At 37.0% G+C, this 21,842-nt stretch overlaps 2 protein-coding genes across 10 annotated transcripts in view; one reads left to right on the top strand and one right to left on the bottom strand.

Moving 5' to 3' along the window:
• LOC124188048 overlaps positions 1-21,842 on the bottom strand; it is a 41,780-nt gene that overhangs the window by 1,014 nt on the left and 18,924 nt on the right. For both annotated transcript variants that reach the window (XM_046580326.1, XM_046580325.1), the window contains exon 4: positions 30-599. In XM_046580326.1, the coding sequence (XP_046436282.1) occupies positions 30-599 (570 nt within the window). The remainder of the gene's footprint in view (positions 1-29; positions 600-21,842) is intronic.
• The window catches only part of LOC124188049 (carbohydrate sulfotransferase 11), a 34,936-nt gene continuing 15,250 nt past the window's right edge, over positions 2,157-21,842 (top strand). Inside the window, exons 1-3 of one of the 8 annotated variants that reach the window (XM_046580331.1) lie at positions 9,250-9,488; positions 13,387-13,562; positions 14,328-14,497. In XM_046580331.1, coding sequence (XP_046436287.1) covers positions 14,369-14,497 — 129 coding nt within the window. In that variant the 5' untranslated portion in view covers positions 9,250-9,488; positions 13,387-13,562; positions 14,328-14,368. Of the gene's footprint in view, positions 2,443-9,248; positions 9,664-13,343; positions 13,563-14,327; positions 14,498-21,842 lie in introns of those variants that run through there. The other 7 variants (XM_046580330.1, XM_046580332.1, XM_046580327.1 and 4 more) reach the window with 7 other exon arrangements.

Below are 21,842 nucleotides of genomic sequence, written 5' to 3'. Positions count from 1 at the left end.
TGAAATGTGTCACAAAGCGTTTTATTCACCTGGTGTAAATGACACTTCGACACTTGAGGTGTGAAACAGACTTCAGTTCCAAGATGCAGCGATCCATGTGAGAATTCCGACCGGTGAATACTTTCGGCAAAATTTCCGTAAACCCAATCTTATCGAGAAGGTCTTTGAGGTCTTCGATCAACGGCTCGTTGAGTTTGAAGTCGATCATCTTGTCCATGGACATCGATTTTACAGCCAGTATTGCCTGAATTTTTTTATCGCGAGCGGTGTTTGCATCCCCGTTGGATTCGCAGAAGACGTTCAAGTCGTGATCACCTTTTAGGACGCGGTCCACGTCGAGAGTGAGCGTTGGGATCAGAGTCTGCATCTGCACACCGTCCAACTCGTAGGTGATGGTGCCGAACAATTGGGCGGTTGGACTGTCCGTGAACCGAGGCAAGTCGACGACGATAGTTGCTGCGATTTCGCTGGAAGTTCCTGCCTCACAGAAATCGGTTCGCCGCCAAAACGACTTCGGACTTTTGGACCAGAACGCGGAGATGCCGTGAACTTCTTGGACGTCTTTGAGGGCGATGAGCGCGTCCAGGTCGAACAGATTCCTGGAACAATATCGTTCCGAGGATTTAAATCCACTCTGGTGAAAGGATTGGGGAAATTCTTGGAATCCGGGAGATCTGGGAACGGAAACTCCTGTGACATTCCGCTATCGTACCCCGCTCGGACGATTAGGCAGTGGCTGCTGGATCCCAGCTATCTGGTGACAGCCCACGACTTCGAGACGATAACCGGATGTCCGTCACTCCCCGATAAGGACATTGCGGTTTGAGAGACCGGAGACAGGACAAAGAGAAAAGCTGTCAACCCGTCAAAGGCATCCTTATCCTCAACGTAGTACAGGATGATAAAGACTATCTTTCTGCGGTGCGTAAGTACATGAGAACACTGTAAGAAAGAGTGGTGTTAAAATTCACTAAATTTGGCCGGTGCGGACTATTGTAAGAGAAATTTTGTGGTCAGATCGGAAATTCACAACCTATATTCTACAGAACATAGTTTGCTATTGCATTTTTCTCGCAGTAAATGAAGTCGCAGAAATTAAACGAAGTATTCTTTTGAGGTAGATTAAAATTGAACGCATAAGGATGAAATTCGGTTCGTCTGGTACGTGATGCGCAAAGATATCGAGAAGGTAATTTTATGCAACCAATCTTTGACAATTCATTACCCATTTCACGATCCAGTCCGGTAAATTGACGTAGAAGTATCAATTTTAACAAGAATAGGCAATATAAAGGTACCAATGATTGACTAATGAAGATCAGGAGCGGACGAATTTCAAGGTTACTTCCGTTCACTTTTATTCAAAGTATAAATTTCCGTTTCGATAGCGAAACACTAAAGTTTCTATTACCAACAAAGATCAAGGAAACACGTTATCGCGTTATTTACTTGCTAATCAACCGAAATATCGATTACTAGAACAATTGTACCAGTTTAGGTAAACCGATTGAAGATCCTACAAACTGTCAACGATATGGGGAAATCTTTGCGGGATCTTGCACATCGATTCCGAGACGAAAAATTTTTATCTCCAAAAATCGCAATAATAGAAGGAAAAAAACACAACCGCAAGTGAATGTGACACATTGATTACTGCAGACGAGTGAAAAAACTTGCGTAATACCTTAATAGCGCGAGAGTTGTGATCGTTACCAAAACTTTTGCAGAGTCGGCATGTTGTTAGTGAAAATTGGACAGGACGGATTCCTGCAGTAAAAATCGTTGCGCAATAATAATAAGGTATATGCGACACCTCGAGGGCGTAAATGGGGGGCGTAAATTATTTACATGTAAGTAACGGTTCCAATTCTCAGACATGTGGCGCATTCGAACGCAGAGTTTAGGATTCGGAAACACCGAACTCACGATTCTTGGATCGCTGATGGCGGGTGCAACGGCGATGAATTCAAATGGAATAATTAGCGCCAAAGTGATCAGCAACACACGTGTAACCGTTTGGCCGTGAATAAGCGCCGCCAATTGTAAGTCGCGCGTTTCAGCAGCAGAAACACGAGCGTATACCTATTTCCTAATTACGTAGTATCAGCGGAGCTGAAACGTAGCTCGAAGATCCGACGACAATCTATAGGGTCTTCAGTTGCGCGTCGTCAGTTGCGGAACGAGAAACGAAACGTGACGGGAATTTGTCAAGAATCGTCTATAAGTTGTTCTCTCTACACGTTCGTGAATTCTCATCGCTCTCACGATAAAATATCTTCGCTAACTATCGGCATATTTTTGTTCGTTACCTCGTTTCTTTATTGTCTGTGATTCATTTTTAAAATAGCCGGTTGTGAAGTTTACGTGTCGTGGCTTTAGTTTTTTTCGTAATTAGTGCCCGATGTCTGTTCTCCACGTTGCAGTTACCATTTCAGGATAAGGGTGAGTGTGTTGGACGTTAATTAATTTTAGTACGTATCTACATTAGGCTAGTTTTCTTTCAACTTAGTTTTTAACGTCAAATGAAGCCTTGCGAAACCGGAACTCGGTAGTAAAATTCTAAAAGGTTACTCAACCGGTTTGTATCTTTCAGACACTCTAACCGAAATATTTCGAAATCTATACAAGTTGGGAAGCTGTTTTCGGTTTCATTTTGTAGATGATCAAATTTTTTATTTAAAAAAAACTCCAGACTACTATGCTCCTAAATGTTCATCTTGTATTCGATACGATATTGAATAAATGAACGAAGATGCTTATTACCTTGTAAATTTATATCTAACCCGTGTTCTAAGCTGATACAAATAACATCAGGTAGTAGTAACAATATTTTTTAAAGAACATTTCATCATCTACGAAATGAAACCAAGAACAGCTTCCTAACTTGTATAGTTTTCGAATTATTTTGGCCAGAGTGTTTCGAAAATTCAAACCGATTGAGACACCTTTTAGAATTTTGCTACCGAGTTCTAGTTTAACGAGGCTTAATTTGTGGCTATAAACTAACTTTTTAAAAATCGGCTTAATCTACATGCAGATCAGATGCATTACAAGTAACACGTGAAGTTTGACCGATATGTGTTAGATAAATGTATATATAAATATGTACATATATACATATATATGACGGCCAATTTTCTTGGCAGAGAAAAGTAGCGCGGCACCGTGTTCTGCAGATTGAATTTTTTTTTTCGAGTGTTTTTTTTCCCTCGCCTTCTTGTTATTGAAGGGAAAGATTGAGCAGCAAGGAAGGAAATCCAATTACTCGTTTCGGCTACACATAGCTGCATCGATCTGTTTATATTGAGAAAATTTTTCACCCACCGTGAAGCGGAATGAGATTCGGGCTGTGTGTGAAATAATGTAGTTTTTAAAAATTGAAGAAAAAGATCGATAGTCATTAACCCGGTATATAATGGAACGTTACTCGCGTTGTCGGTATAAATTGACTCTAGTTACAAATTACTCTGATAATAATATTGAAATCGTGTACAGATTTGGAAACATTGCGTGCACAGAAACGAGACTAAGAGAAGTGAATTGAAAGTAAAAGAGAGCTGTCGCGGAATTTTTGCTACGCGTTATTTTTGCTAAAATTTTCATTCATAAGGCGCGAAATGTTTATTGTAAATATATGTTATAATTATTCTTTGCGTCATAGCGTTAGCTGCAGTAAAAAATATAATGTTACAATACGATAAAATTTGACGCGGTTTTTAAGGAAAATAAAAAAAAAATACGGAGGAAAAATAAAAAGGACAGAAGTAGGGGAGTTTCGTCGAGAGGATAAAAAAAAAATACCCTCCTGCGATAGAGATCTTGTTAATGGCAAAGAGGCGATAACTCTCTGTTATTTTAATCCCATTTCACGGATACAGGAACGAAAGGACGGCAATCAAGTTGATCGATCGGCTTCCTTTGCCCCGATATTTGCAAGCAGCGAGAAGGAGAGGAGATCGATCCTTATTTATGGACCAGCAGCAGTGGCACGATTCTGTATTTCATGCTCACTGCCCCTTTTACCGGAATCTAAGTAATTGCACGGAAGCTAAAAAAACGGGTTGTGAACGTATCGAGTTGGAAAATTGTTAATTACCATCCAAATTATGCAGAGTAACTGTTTTTAGGTTTCAGTCGAAATTGTCGTTCACGCTGGTCAAGAATAGTTCGCTTTTTGTGCGTAACATGAAAACTTTTAACTGATTATGTTAGAAACAAAGTTTAGTATAATAGAATTGATATTGATATTGTAACTAATTAACTCGTATTATATTTAAAAATTAGTAGGAACCTTCCATGTTACAAAATTTTGTTGACCAGTGTAATTGATCAGATTCGATGTTACGTTCGATGCAACATTTGTTCGGTAGTAGATTATAGTATTAAACGGATTATACGTGAAAGTAGAAGAATGAAAAGGGGGGAAAATGGTGTAATATTCCGTTTTATACACAGGATATTGTAATACCTCGGTAAGTTGAAATTTATGCGAGACAAAAAAGAGAAGATAAGGTAAAAAATAAAGCACCAACGGGAGTAACAATTCGTCTTCCTTGATAAAGCGGGAGAAAATTTCATACGCAACACTTTAGCTTGGTTTTTTTTTTCTATACTAAAGTTTGTATATTCTCGTTACTCAAGTGATTTCCCAAAGCGATAAATGGAATCGTGTTATAATAATTGGCGTAATAATACCGCGTTTTGTCTGGGCCGAAAAATTGCGCTGCATAATTGTTTGGAAGAGAATTTGGAAACAATTGGCACACTGAGAAAAATTTCATTTTTTATAGTAACTAGAAAAATTCGGTGAAACAGGTATCGTTGAAAAAAAACAACTGTTTGAATATTGTTGGAATTACGAAAAATAAAGTACGCGTAACCATTTTGCGCTATTGTCGATGCTCTTTTGGTAATTGCAACACAAAATCAGTTTGTGAGGTTTACTCTACTTTTTTAGTTAAATAAGGCTTTAACGTCAATTTATTTTTGCACAAGCATTAAATTTTCGCAACAGTTGCAAGAAAATATAGCAACAGTGATCGTAATGAGAAAGAACAGTAACGGATACCAGACTTTCCGGTAACAGCTAGAAAACTAATTTTCTTTTTGTACCTAGAACTGTATTTTTCAATTGTGGTAAAAAATGAAAATAGTTAAGGACTGAGCGGTAACCGGAACTAAAAATTTCTCTCAATGCAGGGCGTTTGATTTTTCGTTGCGAAAAAAAAGGAACCACCCTTGGCTTTTTGATATTCCAATTATCGCCTTGGCGATGGATTCCCGAAGCGATGTGCGTATCGGGGAATTTTACTGCGATTGGAACCGCGATATTTCATCCAGTGCGGTTCGCAATTAGCCAAGGAATTTCTCCTCGCTAAATGGGGAATTTCGAATTCCTTTCTAAATTTTCAAATGCGAAAGGACCGCATGTTCAATGGAACACGTAAATGAGACGAAAGTAAATTTGGGAGTGGGAGGAAAATTCTGGATGATTTACATTAGTATAAACAACGTTCTGAGAAAGAGGCCAGACGCCATTTGCTTTTGTTTTGATGACCAAAAAATATACACCCGGCATGTAAATAGAACGATAAACCAACAATAGTCGTTGCGAATAAGGAAAGAGGAGAAATTTTCTCGAGTAAGTAAGAATCGTTTCTAATTATTGTTAGACGACTGTACGTAAACAGTTTTTAGAATCCACCAAATTTGCATCGTGCAAATTATGAATGAAAATCAAAAATGCGCAATCGATTATCCGAGCAATGGCGATTTGAGGAAATGATTAGCAATAACACATCGAGAATAGAAAAAAATGTGTGCTTAAACGGTGAATTTTACGCATCAATCTTCGTCTCGTGGAAAAATTGTACGAGAATTTATTCACCTTTTGATTATTTTCTTCATTATTCTTTACGTGATTATTAATCATTACTCGTCTGATTTATTACGAAGTTCACGACAGATTTCACAACGATTAAGATCAAATTTAACGAAGCTAATTAGTCGCGTCGCTGTCGTAAATTACTGCAAGAAAAGTTTGCAAAATTTTTGTATTTTTTCCTCTGTTCGGTCGGCGGTATTTTGTTACGCGCAAACTTTGTTTTTTCCCGAGTTTTTACTTATCGCGTTTCTGATCACGAAGCGTTCACGAATTGATAGGCGAAACTTGTTGAACTTGCGAAAAATAGTGAAGTGAATCGGTTGGAAAATCTGCAGTGCTTTTCAAACGCTGAATCATCTGATTCTAGAGGAACAAGAAAATCAAGACGAAATAAAAAAAAAAAAAAGAAGACGAGAACAAAATTCTTACATCAGCAGCCGCACGGAACATTCCTGAGAGTATACAGAGCCTGGGAGAAGAAAAAGCTCAGAACAATGTCCATCCGCGAGCTTTCCATGCTCCACGGTTTTTACAGCGTTCGCAGCACGTATAGAATATGGAATGAAAGGCAAACACGGGGGTTTGCGTCTCTTACGCCTCGGAAAATTCACCCTCCGTGAAAAAGAGAAAAAAAAAAAAAAAAAAGGAAAATGTTCACGACTCGGCAATGTTTTCTTGCTTACTACGGAATCAAATACTTTAGCACTGAGATTTCGTAACTTCGTTTCAATAATTTCTTGGGACTTGAATCGAGGAGGCAAGAATCGACACTTTTTTTCACTTGTTTACAACGAGATATTATCGAATCAAGGATTTATCAAGCAACTGAAATTTCGGTACACGCTCTTAATTACTCCGGAAAAAATTACTGGACATTTACATCCATGATAGAAAAGTTCCGGGAAATAAATATTTTTAAAACGTTACTTCGGAGGAAATTTTCCCGGTAAATAATTACTTCGCAAAGTTTGAATGACAAATATAAACTATTGATTAATTTTCAAATTATTGCTATAATTGCGTATGCCGATGATAAAATCTTTCGGTTTTGAAAAATTAATTTGATAAAATTAAAATGTTCGTAATTGACGATTCGATGAAAGTCTGGGTGAAAGTATGAAATTGCTGGAAATATTTTGACCGCAGTCATTTCGTGCCGAGTCATTTTGTCCCGAGTAATCAAGTGCGGCAGCCGAACTTTCCATTCCTGAAAACTCTGTAATTAGAAGGTCTTGAGAGTATATGAAATTTGGTAAACTATGCAAAATCACCGCAATGGCGAATTTGAAAGCTAAATATTCTACTGACACGTGCCAGTTTATCATCAGAACTCTGCGTAAGCGGAAACTTGAGTTTTCGAACAAACTCAGTCGATCAAATCTTCAGATATACGATTTCTCAAATTGACACATTTGCAAGCTACGAAGATTAGATTAAAATTACAGTAAAAAAAATTATAACCTAAAGCCTAGATATCTACTTTTCATTTCACATCACTTTAAAGTTGTTAAAAACCTGATAGATTCGTTCAATTTCATTTAACGACGATTTAAGTTTCCTTTGTTTAGAAAATTATTCTCTACAATTCTGCCAAGAAACTTCTTTATTATGACTACCGAAGCGTTTATTTAAATTTTCAGAATTTGTTTTCCTTGAACCGTGAAAAAATAAAAAAAAAGTCATGGCAATTCTCGAGAACAGAAGAGAAAAATTGAATTTCTGTTTATGCATAATTTTTTTTTCTATTCAGCCACTGTTCAACATTGTCCGACGGTGTCTAACAAAGCGTGATTTTAACGAGGCTTTCCGTGCTTCGCACTGATTTATTGGCTCAAGAGTAAATTTGCGGTTGTACCGAGTATTTGCCGCAGGTATATGCGAATTTCCACCGACGTCGAGCAAACATACATAAACATATATATCTACGTTTATATTATGTACCAGGTATGCATACCCGCTCCGGAAACCGATAACTCATGATTGGCTGGTTGGGGGAATGTTGAGCTTTGACACGCATGGATTGAGACACGGCTTTCGTGGATGCTCCAGATTTTTCCCCAATCAAATTTTATCAGTTCAAACTACGGCGGATTGGGAGATGAAAATTGTCGGAGTCGATTGAGAATAATTCGGATAAAATGCAGCCCGAATCGCAAGCATGGTACAGGACTACCTCGTATACCGGAAGTGAAGTGGAAGTCGAATCGTCCGACGCACTGTGTTGAATTTTCACGTAGTTCGTCGATTATCCTGCGCAGAAAAACTTTTCACATCGACCTTGGCAAACGAGTTTACGACTGTACGTAGAATACTGTCTAATTGCCAATTGTGATTGACCAAGTTTAATCCGTTGGACGGGCTTTTTGTCCGCCCACTTCCAAGTCCATTCAAATTAGACACTCGCGTTCAGCTTCCGCATTGCGGCTGTTGGATGTATTGTCTCTAAATTGAAAATAGAGAGGCAGAGCGGGAGGGAAAAAGATGCGAAAATATCCGATTCAGATCTGCGGCTTCGGAATGTTTTCATTAGCAACTTTGTCGGAATGAAAAGAAATTCAGAAATCTGTTGTTCACCGGGTTCGGAAGTTCTTTTACAGCGATTCAATGTTGAACTCGGTCAAAGTTTCGATCTTCATATGGCGATGCTACACGCTTTTTTTAAATTCATCTCTGAGCTCTGTTAGATAAAATTCCCATGTGCAGGACATAATTTTACGTACATTGAGAGAAATTTTTAGTTCCGGTTGCCGCTCTGTTGACCATTTTCATTTCCTATCGCAATCGAAAAATACGGTTTTAGGTAGAAAATGAAAATTAGATTCGTAGCTGTTACCGAAAAGTCTAGTATCCGTTACTGTTCTTTCTCATTACGATCACTGTTACGATATTTTCTTGCAACTGTTGCGAAAATTTAATGCTTGTGCAACGATAAATTGACGTCAAAGCCTTATTTAACTATTTTTCTAGTTACTACAACAAATGAAATTCTTCTCAATGTACCCATATTCATACAAGTATTCCGTAATTTATCTTTCTCGACTTTTGTCGCCCCAAGCAACGGACTCGCCTGATGAAACTCGACGATCCGATTTCCTCCAGTGAGCTATCCCCGGTAACGGATGAGCAAAAAAGCTTGAAAAATTTGTGCGCTCCAACCTCCTAGTCCATGGTCTAGGTACCATACTACAGTCGAATCCGCGTGACCCACGCGCCTAGTTCGTGACCGATGAACCGGGTCGTCGCCATGTTGCAAAACGATGCTCAGTGAGCGGGCGCTTGCGCGAGAAAGCATTTAATCCGTGAGATCGACCCGCAAGAGCGTTCTCGAGGTCGGTTGCAGGCCAGGTTTAAGCGCCCCTCGCCTCGTAGTCTCAGTCATGTCGGGGGTGTCGTCGTGAACGTTGGCCTCGCGCTCTGACCGAACAACGCGTCGAGCGACACGTGCAAGTGTCGATCCGTAGACCCGAGCCCTGAATTTTTAACCCTTCGCCTTCCGGTGATCACCGCAACCTCGAAACAAGACCCCAAGATTCCGAATACTCCGAGGCAGAGTAGGACACCGAAGAAGAAGGAGAAGATTGAAGACAGGGATGTGAAGTTTTCGGTACAGTAGGATGAAAAAGGTGCCTATGTTCCAAGGTAGAGAGCGATGCCCCTCACCGTTGGTTCATGGTAGAGGATCATTGGGTTCGGGATTCAGCTTCGTAAATGAGTCGTTGAAGCTGATCGAACTACGTTAGAAGTAGCTATTACGGTGGTCAGTAGGCTGTGCTGGTGGGGTAGGTTCGAAGGTAGTTTGGTGTGTCGGACCAACATGTTTGAAGTGTGCAACCGACGTCGTTGGTGACGAACGTGTCGTTCTCTGTTGAATGACGTCGAACAGTTGCCTGAAAGATCATTGAAGTAGCTGCTGACCGCTTTCGTTGGTTGTTGCAGGCATGCAATTATCGAATAGTCAAATAGAGAGAGAATGTTTTTGTTGGTTCCATCTTTGAAAGTGAACAGTTTCTGATCCAGAGGCAGTAATTCACCGGGTTCTCTAGATTAGTTGGGCGACTGAAATCTGCGTTGCATCAGCAAAAGCCTGCCGAATCGTAAACGGAGTCCCGATCTTCAAAACAGACGAACGGAAGATTTTTACAAGTTTACGGTTTACTCTGGGTGGTGATAAAACAGTCTTTCACGACTCTCGGATCAGCTCCGAATGTCTGATAGCTTCGGTTACTCCGGGCTTCCGGTTGCTTGGACCCACGTGGTAGTTAGCCATGCAAAAGCTACAGCCGGTATCGTTCTTGGTTGCCGAACTCCACGACTAATTCGAATTTCGAATTCGTGTCAATCTTTAGGCTGTTAATTAGCGTCAATGACGCGCGTCAGTCACTGTCGGAACTATTGTACAGGGAATTATAATCGTGACATCGACGAAGGGAGAAGAGTATCGACAAAACGGGGTGCGGAAATCAAGATCGTCTTTGACGACTACGAGACACTTTATCGAATGGCATGAGGGTGAATTTAGTAACGTTACTGTAACGATGCATGTTTGGGAAAAGAAATCGGTAATTCGGACATTTGCGGCTTTCCGGAATTCGGTAAACCATCGTAAACAAAATATAAACCGATTCCGATAAGCCAACTCCTTGAAAGTTATCCCAAAATCGCCAAAATTTTTTCTCCTGATCGCATCGTTGAGTCAACGTTACCAACTTCAGCCTCGTCGAATGACAAACTCGATCTCCGCTGTCGATGCAAATATGAATATCAAACATTTATTGTCCACTCCTGTTTAGCAAAATATCGAATATTCACTCGATAAATTAAAGAGAATTTCACTTGCGAGCGGAGATATGTTTTACTAATACGAACGACTTTTGGTACGCCTAATTATCTTCACCTCGACTGAACTGTGTTTCTGAATTTTGTTTCCTAGTTTAATTGTCAGTGTCAACATAGTTCGAACCATCTAACCATATAACTGTAACAGCGTTCGAGAGAGTGGAATACGGTTGATTTGTTTGACAGTTATTGCAGCATGATGCCAAAGATAAACTGACACCGGACGGTCGTCAATTTTCGAATATCCTTCTATGTACATACGTGTAACATATGTGTAAAACACATACGCGCGGAATCTGAAATAGTCATCGAAACTCGCGTACTGCTGATAATAAACCGATATTTATGTAACGGTTTGTACATATATACGGTACAGTATATTTTGTCTATAAAAAAAAAAAAAAAAAAAAAAAACACACCCGCACTGTGTCAATCCGTTAGAGTTGCTCAAACCACGACCAACCCTCAAGAAAAAACTGTCTACTCGGTATTTTTTCCGAAATCACGCACCCGCATAAATAATCTTGCCGTTTTGTTTCCGGTTCCGAAAAACGGCTGATTTTTCACACCGTTAATAATTCCGCAGATCCGCAGAGCGATAAATTTTAAACTTATGTCAGACTCAAATTTCTGCATAATTTTCATCTTTGTCGTAGAATATAATCGAGAGGAATATTAATTTTTACTCGAGTGACGGTCGATTATCCTTTCCACTAGGAAAAAATCGCGAATAAATAAAAGCGAATGATTGATAAAAAATATTTGCGAAATCGTTAAAACGAATGGAAGAAAACGGTTGATTCAACTTTGTGGAATGGATTCGAAAAATTACGGTCATCTGTAAACACGGTGTGTTTGAGATTTATTTTCAAAATTATCGATTGAACTTTTTGGATTAAAATGAGAAGAAAATTCGGGCTGATAATAAATGACGATTAACGTTTGTCACGCTGGCACGAAATGGCCTAGATTCGCAGCTTCGCGCCCATGTCACTCGTTGTCAGCGGACAAAAGTGTATAATTATTGTGAAATATACAGAAAAATATACAGCGCTAAGGTCGAGAACCAAATTACGCGTAACAAGCGGCAACCAGATTATGTAATCAGGTGTTCGGATATCGGATCGGAGTTTGGATTCCTTGTTCAGGTGCGATAAGGCAATAAAAATTTTACGAAAAACAGAGGCGTTTTGCACGCACGTATAAACCGTCCGGTTGTTGAAGCCTTGAGGAAGCGGCGACAGTCGCTTATCGCTGTGCGTGAAATTAAAAGGCCCGTATTTATACGCAACGTACGTGAATGACCTCCTACAAGTATTAAAACCGGCTGTTTGTTTCAATTCCGGTCGATTAATTATAAGCAGCACACATGTCACAATCACCTGATCACACATTCGAGCGATACATACAGAGAATAAATTATTTCAACTCTGTGTGAAATTTCGGAGATAAAAGTTTTCAACTATAAATACGGTGTCTTTGTTTCCAATGGCAATTGTTGCTACGGCACAATTATACGGCATTGATAAACGTTTTCGAATAATCAGATATGTCCGCGACTTCGTCTTAACCGATACGAACGTGTCATTGATCGATCTGTTCCCGCTTTTGTACACGTATTAATTTCAAACGGAGAAAGAAATTATTATTCCAGGTTGAAAAACAATTTCGAGAGATGACGTAACGAGTGAATTAATTTGTCGTAGAATGAATCCTTACTTCATTGAATCGTATATAGAGGTATGCGATGTCTATGTCGATTCCGGAACAGCATATATAGACGTCGACACAGCTGCTTCGACTTGCCTCGATTCGTTTACAGAGTTGGTTTATCGCATGGTGGGTTGAAAAAAGGAGAGAGAGAGAGAAAGAAAAAAATTCAACGTCAATTCCAACTCACACGCGCAGTATATTTTTTACGCGCCAGAAGGTCGGATCAAAAATTCATACGTAGGTTTGTAATTTCGTCTCGAAAGTTCGACCAATTTTAACGATAAAATGAAATTCGTACAGCCGCTTTGAAAATCGAATCACTAAATTAGAACACGCCTTTTACTTTAACCCGAAAATTTCAAAACCCGCAACTTTTTCGGTTTTGTGTGTTAAGAATATCGTAATTATTTCTTATATTGTATTATTTATTACATCACGTTTCGTTGTTCTCAAATTCGGAAGGTAGATTCTATTCACCACCATGCAGCGAATGGCAAATCATTAATGCGAACGGGTATTTATTCCGTCCCCTGATCGCATTACATAATCCGATATCAGCCTAATTAATTTCCGACATATATAAGTATAATCGAGTTATCGGAATATTATCACCCACATCTGGAATTGTTTATTGCATTATCGATCGTGAGAGAAGAGCATGCGGAAGAATTGGTCAGATAAGGTATCAATTAGAGATTAAACAGGCGAATTTAAGATCGCGTGTACAATCTTATAACGCCACGATCGAAAGCTTGGATATTTCTGATATCACGAGTCTCGATTAGTTCCTTCCGTTATACGGTCGACGAATTATCCCTGCAATAAGAACGTCGATTGTTGTTGAGATTCGTAAGAATAAAAAAAAAAAAAAAAAAAAAAAAAAAAAAACACAAATGTCAAATTCTCATAGATTTGCTCTACTTCTTTGTATCTCTCTTCTCTGACTTTTATAGAGATAATTTTTTGTCTGTCAGTGAATACAAGTGGACAAAAGTTGTGTTAAACAAACATAATAAAGTACAGTCTAAGCGAAGGGATTTTTTTAATAAACTGGCACGATATAAATATTGAATATGAGCACGGTGTTGCTGTAGGTCCATCAGGACGTCGAGAAAACGGAACTTTGAAGGTAAGAATGTAAAAGGTCTGATAATTGTATCGCGAAATTTCGAATTCCCTGTTATTCAGTTCTTTGCCTGCTTTACGGTTATTCTCTCCATAAATAGCAAAAATTAAAATGCGATAAGAATACACAAAGTCAAAATCTGTTTCATATTTTTATAACAAAATAGCGCTCCCAGACCGAGAGATGAACATGTTTAATTTACGTCTGGCGATATTTGAAAAACAAATGAACGGATTTACACGATTTTGATCTCAATATTTTGCTTTACTCAACTTGGAACTAATCACAGATTTTGGATCTGATTAGCGTAATAGTTTTGAAATCATTGTAATCAAGAACAACAAATGAAGAAAAAAAAAACGATGATATCTGAAAAGTGGATCAAAGGATTTTCATGATTTTCGTCTCGATCTAGAAGCTTTTTTTTTAACATAGAACTGATCAGATTTTACGTATGATTGATTTAACATTTTTTAAGTTATTCTATTGAGAACAAAAAATAAAGAAAAAAAAAAAAAAAACCGATCATATCTGGAGAGTAGATCAACGGATTTTCACGATTTTGGTTTCGATCAACGCAGTTTTTTTCAGCTCTGAACCGACCAGATTTTAAATTTCAACACTCCCACGGTTTTCGAGTTATTTGAACGGCAAAATGTAGAAAAGTAAAAAAGTTTCGCGGGCTCCCACTTGAATGTTCTCAGACCGCTTTCACGTCAAGTTCAGCCAAATTAACCACTCATTTTTTCCACCCCTCGTGATTTTCAGTTCGGTATGAGTACAGGAGGTATTCTCAACGAGGCGACAAGATGACGAGGCGTAATGTTTTGGCGGGTGCACGCCGCGCCATCCTCTTTGCGGGGGTCTTGGCTTTGCTTATCCTGGCGTTATCGAACCCTGAAAATTCCAACGAAATATCCCAGCCCGCTGTAGCAGAGGTGAGTGAAAATCTTCACGTTCAAACTGCGCAAGTAACGCAGCCTTGAGCTAATATTTCATTTACGAGTGTAAATATCTCTGTGCGGTAAGTCTTGAGAGTAAACCCGCGATAGCTAATCGCTGCACTTAATTTCTTTGGTTTTAGCCGAGCAGGTGCATTGTTTGTTTTTACTACTTGCGCGTAACGACGGTCGTGAAGAAAGCCGAGAAAAATGTTATCTCTTCTGCGGTGACTAGAAAATTATTGCAAAAATCAGCACGTATAGAGAATATTTCACAAATCGTAAGGAAATGTGTTTCGAAATGACTATTTAGCGTTAAACTCCGTAGCTTTGCTGGTTGTTGTAATATTGAATCTTTTTGTTTAGTTTGCTAAGTTTTGCTGCTTGTTTTTTTTTTTTTGTTTTTTTTTCCTACTCAAACAAGGCCTTGGCATCAATTTATTGTTTCGCCAACGTCGATTTATAATCGCAATAGTTGCCAGAAAAATGTAAAGTACGAAAAAAAATCATCCAAGACAGAAAGATGGTGAAAAGAGAGAGCGAGAGCAGGAGAGAGAGAGAGAAAAGAAAATTCGAAAATCAAATTCGTTAGGAACACGTGAACTGAGGGTTAAAAAAATGTTGGAGAAAAAAGGAAAGAAAACGAGGTTTCGGTTTTCGCAGCTTTCTTTAGGTACGCCCGATGACGAGTAAACGGTTTTTATTTATTTTTTTTTCAAGCTGATCGAACAGAAATTTGTTCTCACATTTTCAATATTTGCTCACCTGTGTCATCAAGATTAATAAAAATAATATTGAAAACGATTTTTTTACTGAAATCAATAACTAAGTTCGGACGGATTTTTTAAAAATAATATCTAAATTCTTCTCAGCATAAAAATTTTTGTGTATTCTGATTAACTGATCGTTAGTCATGATTATTCACATTGCGATGAAAATTGCCTTCAACTGAATTGGTAAACTTTAAAATGAAAAGTAAAGAAATAAAATAAAAATAATAATAATACACCCAACCGAAAACGGTTAATTATATGTTCGATATAAATATACATTAGAGTGTTTCTGAAAAAATAATAATTTGCAATTTTCCACCATGACATCCCCTAAAACGTTTGTTCAGGTTAAAAGAAAGGTTCTGATCGTGATCTTTGGATTGAATATAAATGCGAGGAATAAAATAATAATTTTAGTGCTACAACGTGTTTCTTCGCAAATTCAAAAATATTTGTAGAAAAAGTGAAAAATCATGCGACCGCGATCTTCGACCCAACGTACAACGTTTTTGGTTTCTGCGACAACCTGGTGTACACATGTGGATGTGACGTATGTGTAGATCAAAAACTAATTATTCAAACACGGTACGAAGTTGACGGTTAAACAAAAGAATTAAAGTAAGGTTAAATAATTGTAGGGATCGGGGAACAACGCGCACGCCAAATTGCTATTAAGAGTGGCAAATTGCGTGTCTGGAGAGTAATTTTCGAGCCGAGTGGTCGTCGTATATCTGCACATCTGGTTCGATATTCTTGTAGATGTAATTTGAACAAAGTCTGCCTTAATATTGATTGCTTGTGATACAATTATCATCGCGTAATCGTGCCTCCGAGATATAAATCTCGCAGCACGATCGGCTTCGTTCGCTCGTTTTGCAATTCTGTTCGCAGGATATTATTCGTAACATTTCAAGTTGTTTCCACGTACAACCTTCCGTTTCATCCGAATTCACAACAAAGTTGAACAAACAAGAATACAGTATGCAAAAGTTCAGAGAAACGGTTGTAATTTGTTTTTTGTTTTTTTTAATTTTCCCCTTTCGATCCGCAGCTGCTCTCATATTTTGAAACGGTGTAAAAATTTTTGCTCACATCGTTTCGAAATCCGTGCGATTGCCCCGATATTTGAAAATTTATAAAAATTCCGGAAACAGCGTGAGGATGATGGACGCTGGAAAATGGTTCGGATTTGTTTAATTTTCTTTGTCGGTTAACGATTTTCGGTACGTGGCAACGCGTTTTGCCCGCCGTGGTTTGGAAAATACGCGGGGGCATTAAAAAACATTCTTAATATAAGTAGAACAATGCGTTCGACGTACGTGACTTTATTTAAAATTCAGAACACTTGCAGATACGTGACTTACGTCACATGGTTGTATATTTATACAATATGTAATAACACATTGCATGTGTGCAGTAGGTATACTGTAAATTTGATAATAGACTCGAGCGCCATTTACTTTCTACTCATTGTTTTATTTCAAGGCGAATATCGAGGAAAAAAGTTTATCGTAAATCGGAAGGCCTCGCTTGCTAACGAACTTTTTAAAATAGAATCAACAGACTTCTAAAAAATATAACGATCAGTCGTTGGATTCAAATTTTTCACTTACTCTTTTACTTCGAGCTGAATTATCGCTGGAAAATAATGTAACGATTACTTCGAATATCATGGTTTAAAATCAGTCAAATTATTGCTACATTTCGTCTTTGCCACTTTATAGAATTTAACTTGATATTTTGGTTTCTACTTTTTTGTTTTTCACACATCTTTTATCTTTTCGCAGAAATATCTTAAGAATCTTCGTGTCCAATCAACAAATATTAGATGCGTATAGATGTGAAAATATTTAATAAGTGAGAAATAGTGAAAAATTTCTTTGTTCGAGTTTCGCAAAAAAATACATTGTTGTACACTTTATAATTCGGGGTCGGAGAATTCTTCTAAAATTACAAAAGTCGAAGAGCGAATTATGCGACTCAGCGCTCGTGTTGAAAAAATAACTGCATAAATGATTACTTCGAGCTTCGGTACGCTAATATTTCAAAAACGTGTGCAATATTCCGCGGTTATACGTTTATTTATATACCTATATGGACACGTATATATATATATGTGTGTTTGTACACATATATTCATACAAGTATATACATATATATATATATATATATATACACTTCCATTTCGGACACGCAGGTTACCCACGTCACGTGTTATATCTATAGGTGTGCACACGGCGTATCATAACGAAACGTAAAGTGCTACGAATGCATATTTCATATCTGACAGCGAGAAACGGGAGGGGGGACAGAATAGAACAGGGAAAGACACCGTGTCACATATTCGCAGAGCCGGAAAATAAGTTTGTACCAACATGGATGAAAAAAAGTTACGAGACTACATTTCTTTTTTTTTCTTTTTTTTTTTTTTTATTATCTTACTTTTTTCTCACGTCTTGTATACGTCTTGTAATAATCTGGAAAATAATTGTACCACTAAGAGGTTACATGTAGCTAGGTATATTATATGGATATATTTTTATCTACAGATTATAAGAGGTATACGAGATGTGATGCAAAAATGAAAAAAAAAAAAAATGTCGTCACGTAATTTTTTTCATATTTATATATCGGTCTAAATATCAATTGAACTGTGAATTTTGAATATTTTTATTCCTTTTGCACTTCATCTAGATTGTAAAGAAAAACCGTGCAAAATTAACGGACTCAACGTTACGCCTGAACTCGAAATTAATGTTTTGTAAACGAATGGTTCACGTTTTTTTTTTTTTTTTGTTTTTTTTTCTTTTTACACTATTCTAGGCTCTGTTCTATCGAATTCATGGGCTATTCAAGCACAGAGGTATAAAAGTTACGATAAATTGTGATTTGCCGCTGACGGTTATGAGCATAAAATGAATATAAAATCCAATCACATAAACCATACCGAAGGTTTAAAAGCAGGTAATAAAGAGAAGAAAAGTAACTCGTTCGTAGTCAGATAAGAAACTTGATTTTGGCATTAAAAGAAAACAATATACCTGTATACATACGTATGTCTTGTAATGTGTCGGAGAAGTAATCACGAATCGTTAATTTGTAGTTACATATACATATATATGTATATACATATTAGGGCGTTTGCGAAAAAAATAACTTGCGACTTTCCACTGTGGCAACTCGTAAAAAATTTGTTTAGATCAAAAGAAAGATTCTGTAAAAAATATGAGCGTTCTACGCTATGTGGAAGATCGCGTTCAATTGATTTTTCACATTTTTTTGAATTTGTGTTTCTGTCGTTTCAACGTTCGCGCCTGTTATTTTTTTTTTTTTTTTTTCATCTTTTCTTGAAAAAAGTTTCCACGGAATATCAGCTTGATTGGTTATGGAAAAAAGTCGCAAAATGCGATTTTTGTGTAAAAAATAGTTAACGATCGATTAATTTGACCTGTTTGGACGATTTTTCCTTATTATCGAACCAAAAAAAAAAAACAAAATTCGACTGCGATAAACGTTGGATTATAGAGGATATGACAAAGAGCAACGATAATTTCTGTTATAACAAATAACATTGTATTCATTTTCTGACAAAGTCGATTTTAACCTCCCCTTTGGTTCGGTCGTGCTTTTTCACGGCTTGCAATAATTTATTGCGCCTGATCTTCATCCTTTGTCAACGGTAAATTAAACTCTTCCGCTAATGCGACACCTCTTTCCGCTATGTCATTGAAGCTTTTGTGTGTTATCCATAACTCAGGACCTACGTCAAAAAAATCGAACTCCAAGTCGAATAGCTCAAAGAGGAGAAACGATTTTTTATTTTTTTTTTTCTTTGTAACAAAATGACTCACTTCTTTTTCAAGAAGTGTCGTCCAATATTTCTCGTTAACTTCAATTCGCTTTGAAACTATTTCCGAAACCTCTCTATCTTTAATCAATTGAACGATTTTCAACTTGCCAACATTCGGTACATTTTCATTTTACACAATCCCATTTTCTGACTCTTTTCCATAAAAAAAAATCGAGCTCGTACTCCACGGATACTCTTTTTAAGATCCAAAATAACTTTTCATGGTTTTTTTGTTTTTTTTTATTTTTTGTCCAAAACAAGCTTTTCAGGGTACGAGCGAAATCAAAATTTTCTTATACTGAAACACTCTAATATATGCATACATGTACCTAAAATCGACGTATTGCATAATTGTTGTGCAACATGCAGGATGCAGCGTGTCATATATATATGAGTATTCATAAAACAGGGAGTAAGTTTATTAGCATGAAACGCGATACACACTGATTGCAGAGCGTAAAAATTTTCTTGCACAAACCGCCTCTCGTGCACATTTTGTAACGTTAGTTTTATTTACGTGCGAACCTTGGCCAAAGTCTCTGACGACGAGCGAAGGTTCTTTTTGCGCGTTTTAAAGCACCTACGTGTTCTACGATGATTATCTTCAACCCTGCAGCGAGCAGACGTGATACTGGATATATTATATGGCTACAACTTTAACGATAACTGGCTGCATTAACGATAACACATATCTGCGTAATATACACGTGTGATACATAACAGAAATAATTATGCAAGAACGATAGTTGTAGATAAATTTGATAGTTATTATGAGATTTCGAATTATTGAAAAAAAGAATTTTATTTTTTTTTTTTCGATATTTTTAAACACAAATTCATACACATTGAAGTTTGTGATTTGTTGTTTTTGTATTTTATATTACAGTTATTGTGAGAGATTTCTGTTAGAAATTCTATTTGATACTGTTTAACGGTTTTATCGATTTAATAGTTTATTTATGGGCACACTTTTCCGATTAGCGTGAAATTTTAAATATGTCAATCCAAGTCTCGTGTTACAGGCAATTTTTTTTTTTTTTTTTTGCCTTCTTGGATTTATATTATTTCGTATGTTTCAAGAAGAAAAAAAAGTTGCTGTTCGATTTACAATCCAGTCATTTTTAATTGAAAAACGTTTAATGATACAAAGAAATTCTATTCTGCACATCATTTTTATATTTAATTTCAATATGTATATATATATAATTTATTTCGTTGCGTAATGATTTTCAAATTTTTTTTTATACAATTTAAAGAAAAAAAAAATGAACACCTATCTGTATCACGTGTTAATATATCAGGAAATCACATATTATCGATGATAATAACAATGACGATGTTTTTTTTTTCCTTCAAAACGTATTATTATAATCTGTGATAAAATTCCTAAGGCTGTGAAATTACAGATTTTAATCTTCCATGAAGATTCGCAGTTTGTCAAAAAGTTTAAAAAAATAAAACTTTCATCAATACGTAGCTATCGAAACTGTTATTACGATTATGCAAATATCACATCCAGCGATACACGAATAAATCAGCATCTTCATCTTCGCGATCGTTGGGCCGAATAATAATTGTTGCATTTTATAATGTTTTTAACGAAGAAATTAAATGGTATAATTTGTAGAGCGCTAATAATAATAGTAACAATAACAATAACAATAATGATAGTAATAGTAATAATAATAGCGAAAAAAAATAATAATTCATTCGGTCGGGAAACAAAGTTGAAAAACTGTAAAGTCGACGACGAATGCATTCAGGGCTGCGGCATATTTGAAGTGCCTTCGATGCACCGATGCAACCGACGATCAATGAACGCACGAAACATTTTCACCGAGTCTCTGTACATCTATAACGTATACATTATCATGGGTATGCGATGAACAATTATTCTATGTGCAACCGTCGTGTAGCTAACGATAATCGATATGGTATGGAAGAATTTATACGCGTTTGAGGTTGAAACGAAGCTGCAAACTTCGGCCCTCTGATGGATTAAGGATGTAGGGAAGGTACAGTCCAGTCAAAGATGTGCAAGGACAGAATTATTATCGTGTAACGAAGGTTTGAAGGTACGAAACTGAAGTTAATCGAGTTTAAGTTTTGTCGAAGAAATAGTCTGTTGACAAAAAAATTAACAAATTAATTAACAGAACCGTAAATTCCAATTAGAATGGTATAATTATTGACGACTGTGAAGAGATCCCATTATCGAGTCATCTCTAAATTTAAAGAAACAGCATCGTTTGACCGATTTTTATCGAGTATTGATTATTTTGTTCGTGAATGAATTTTCTACAAATTTATAAAATCAGATTTGGCAAAATTCGGCATTTGTAGCTGAAATTTATGGTGTTTTTAAAATTTTTCTATTCTCAGGAAATATTGTCTCAATTAAATTCGACTCCAAGAACTTCAGTTGCACTTTCAAACCATCGTTGTGTCATATTTCTGCCTTAAAAACTCTTTGATTGTACTGTACGTTTCGTACATCCGACGTTTCGTTAATTAACCAACCTACAAAGTTATTGGCCCGATGGGTCTAATTCGTCTTCGGAAATCCTGATCATCAGAGACTTGTGGGTCGATTCAAATTACTTCGAGCTAATTCACCGACTGGCAATTTTTCCTAATTAAGATCGATGTAGGACTTGAGACAAAGTCAAATTGCTTGAATCAAGTTAGTAATTTTTCTTACATTAATAACTCCACAATA

Source organism: Neodiprion fabricii, chromosome 1, assembly GCF_021155785.1.
Source record: "Neodiprion fabricii isolate iyNeoFabr1 chromosome 1, iyNeoFabr1.1, whole genome shotgun sequence".
Classification (NCBI taxonomy): Eukaryota; Metazoa; Arthropoda; class Insecta; order Hymenoptera; family Diprionidae; genus Neodiprion; species Neodiprion fabricii.
The sequence above is the reverse complement of the archived record's forward strand: the minus strand, read 5'-3'. Positions and strand labels throughout refer to the sequence as shown.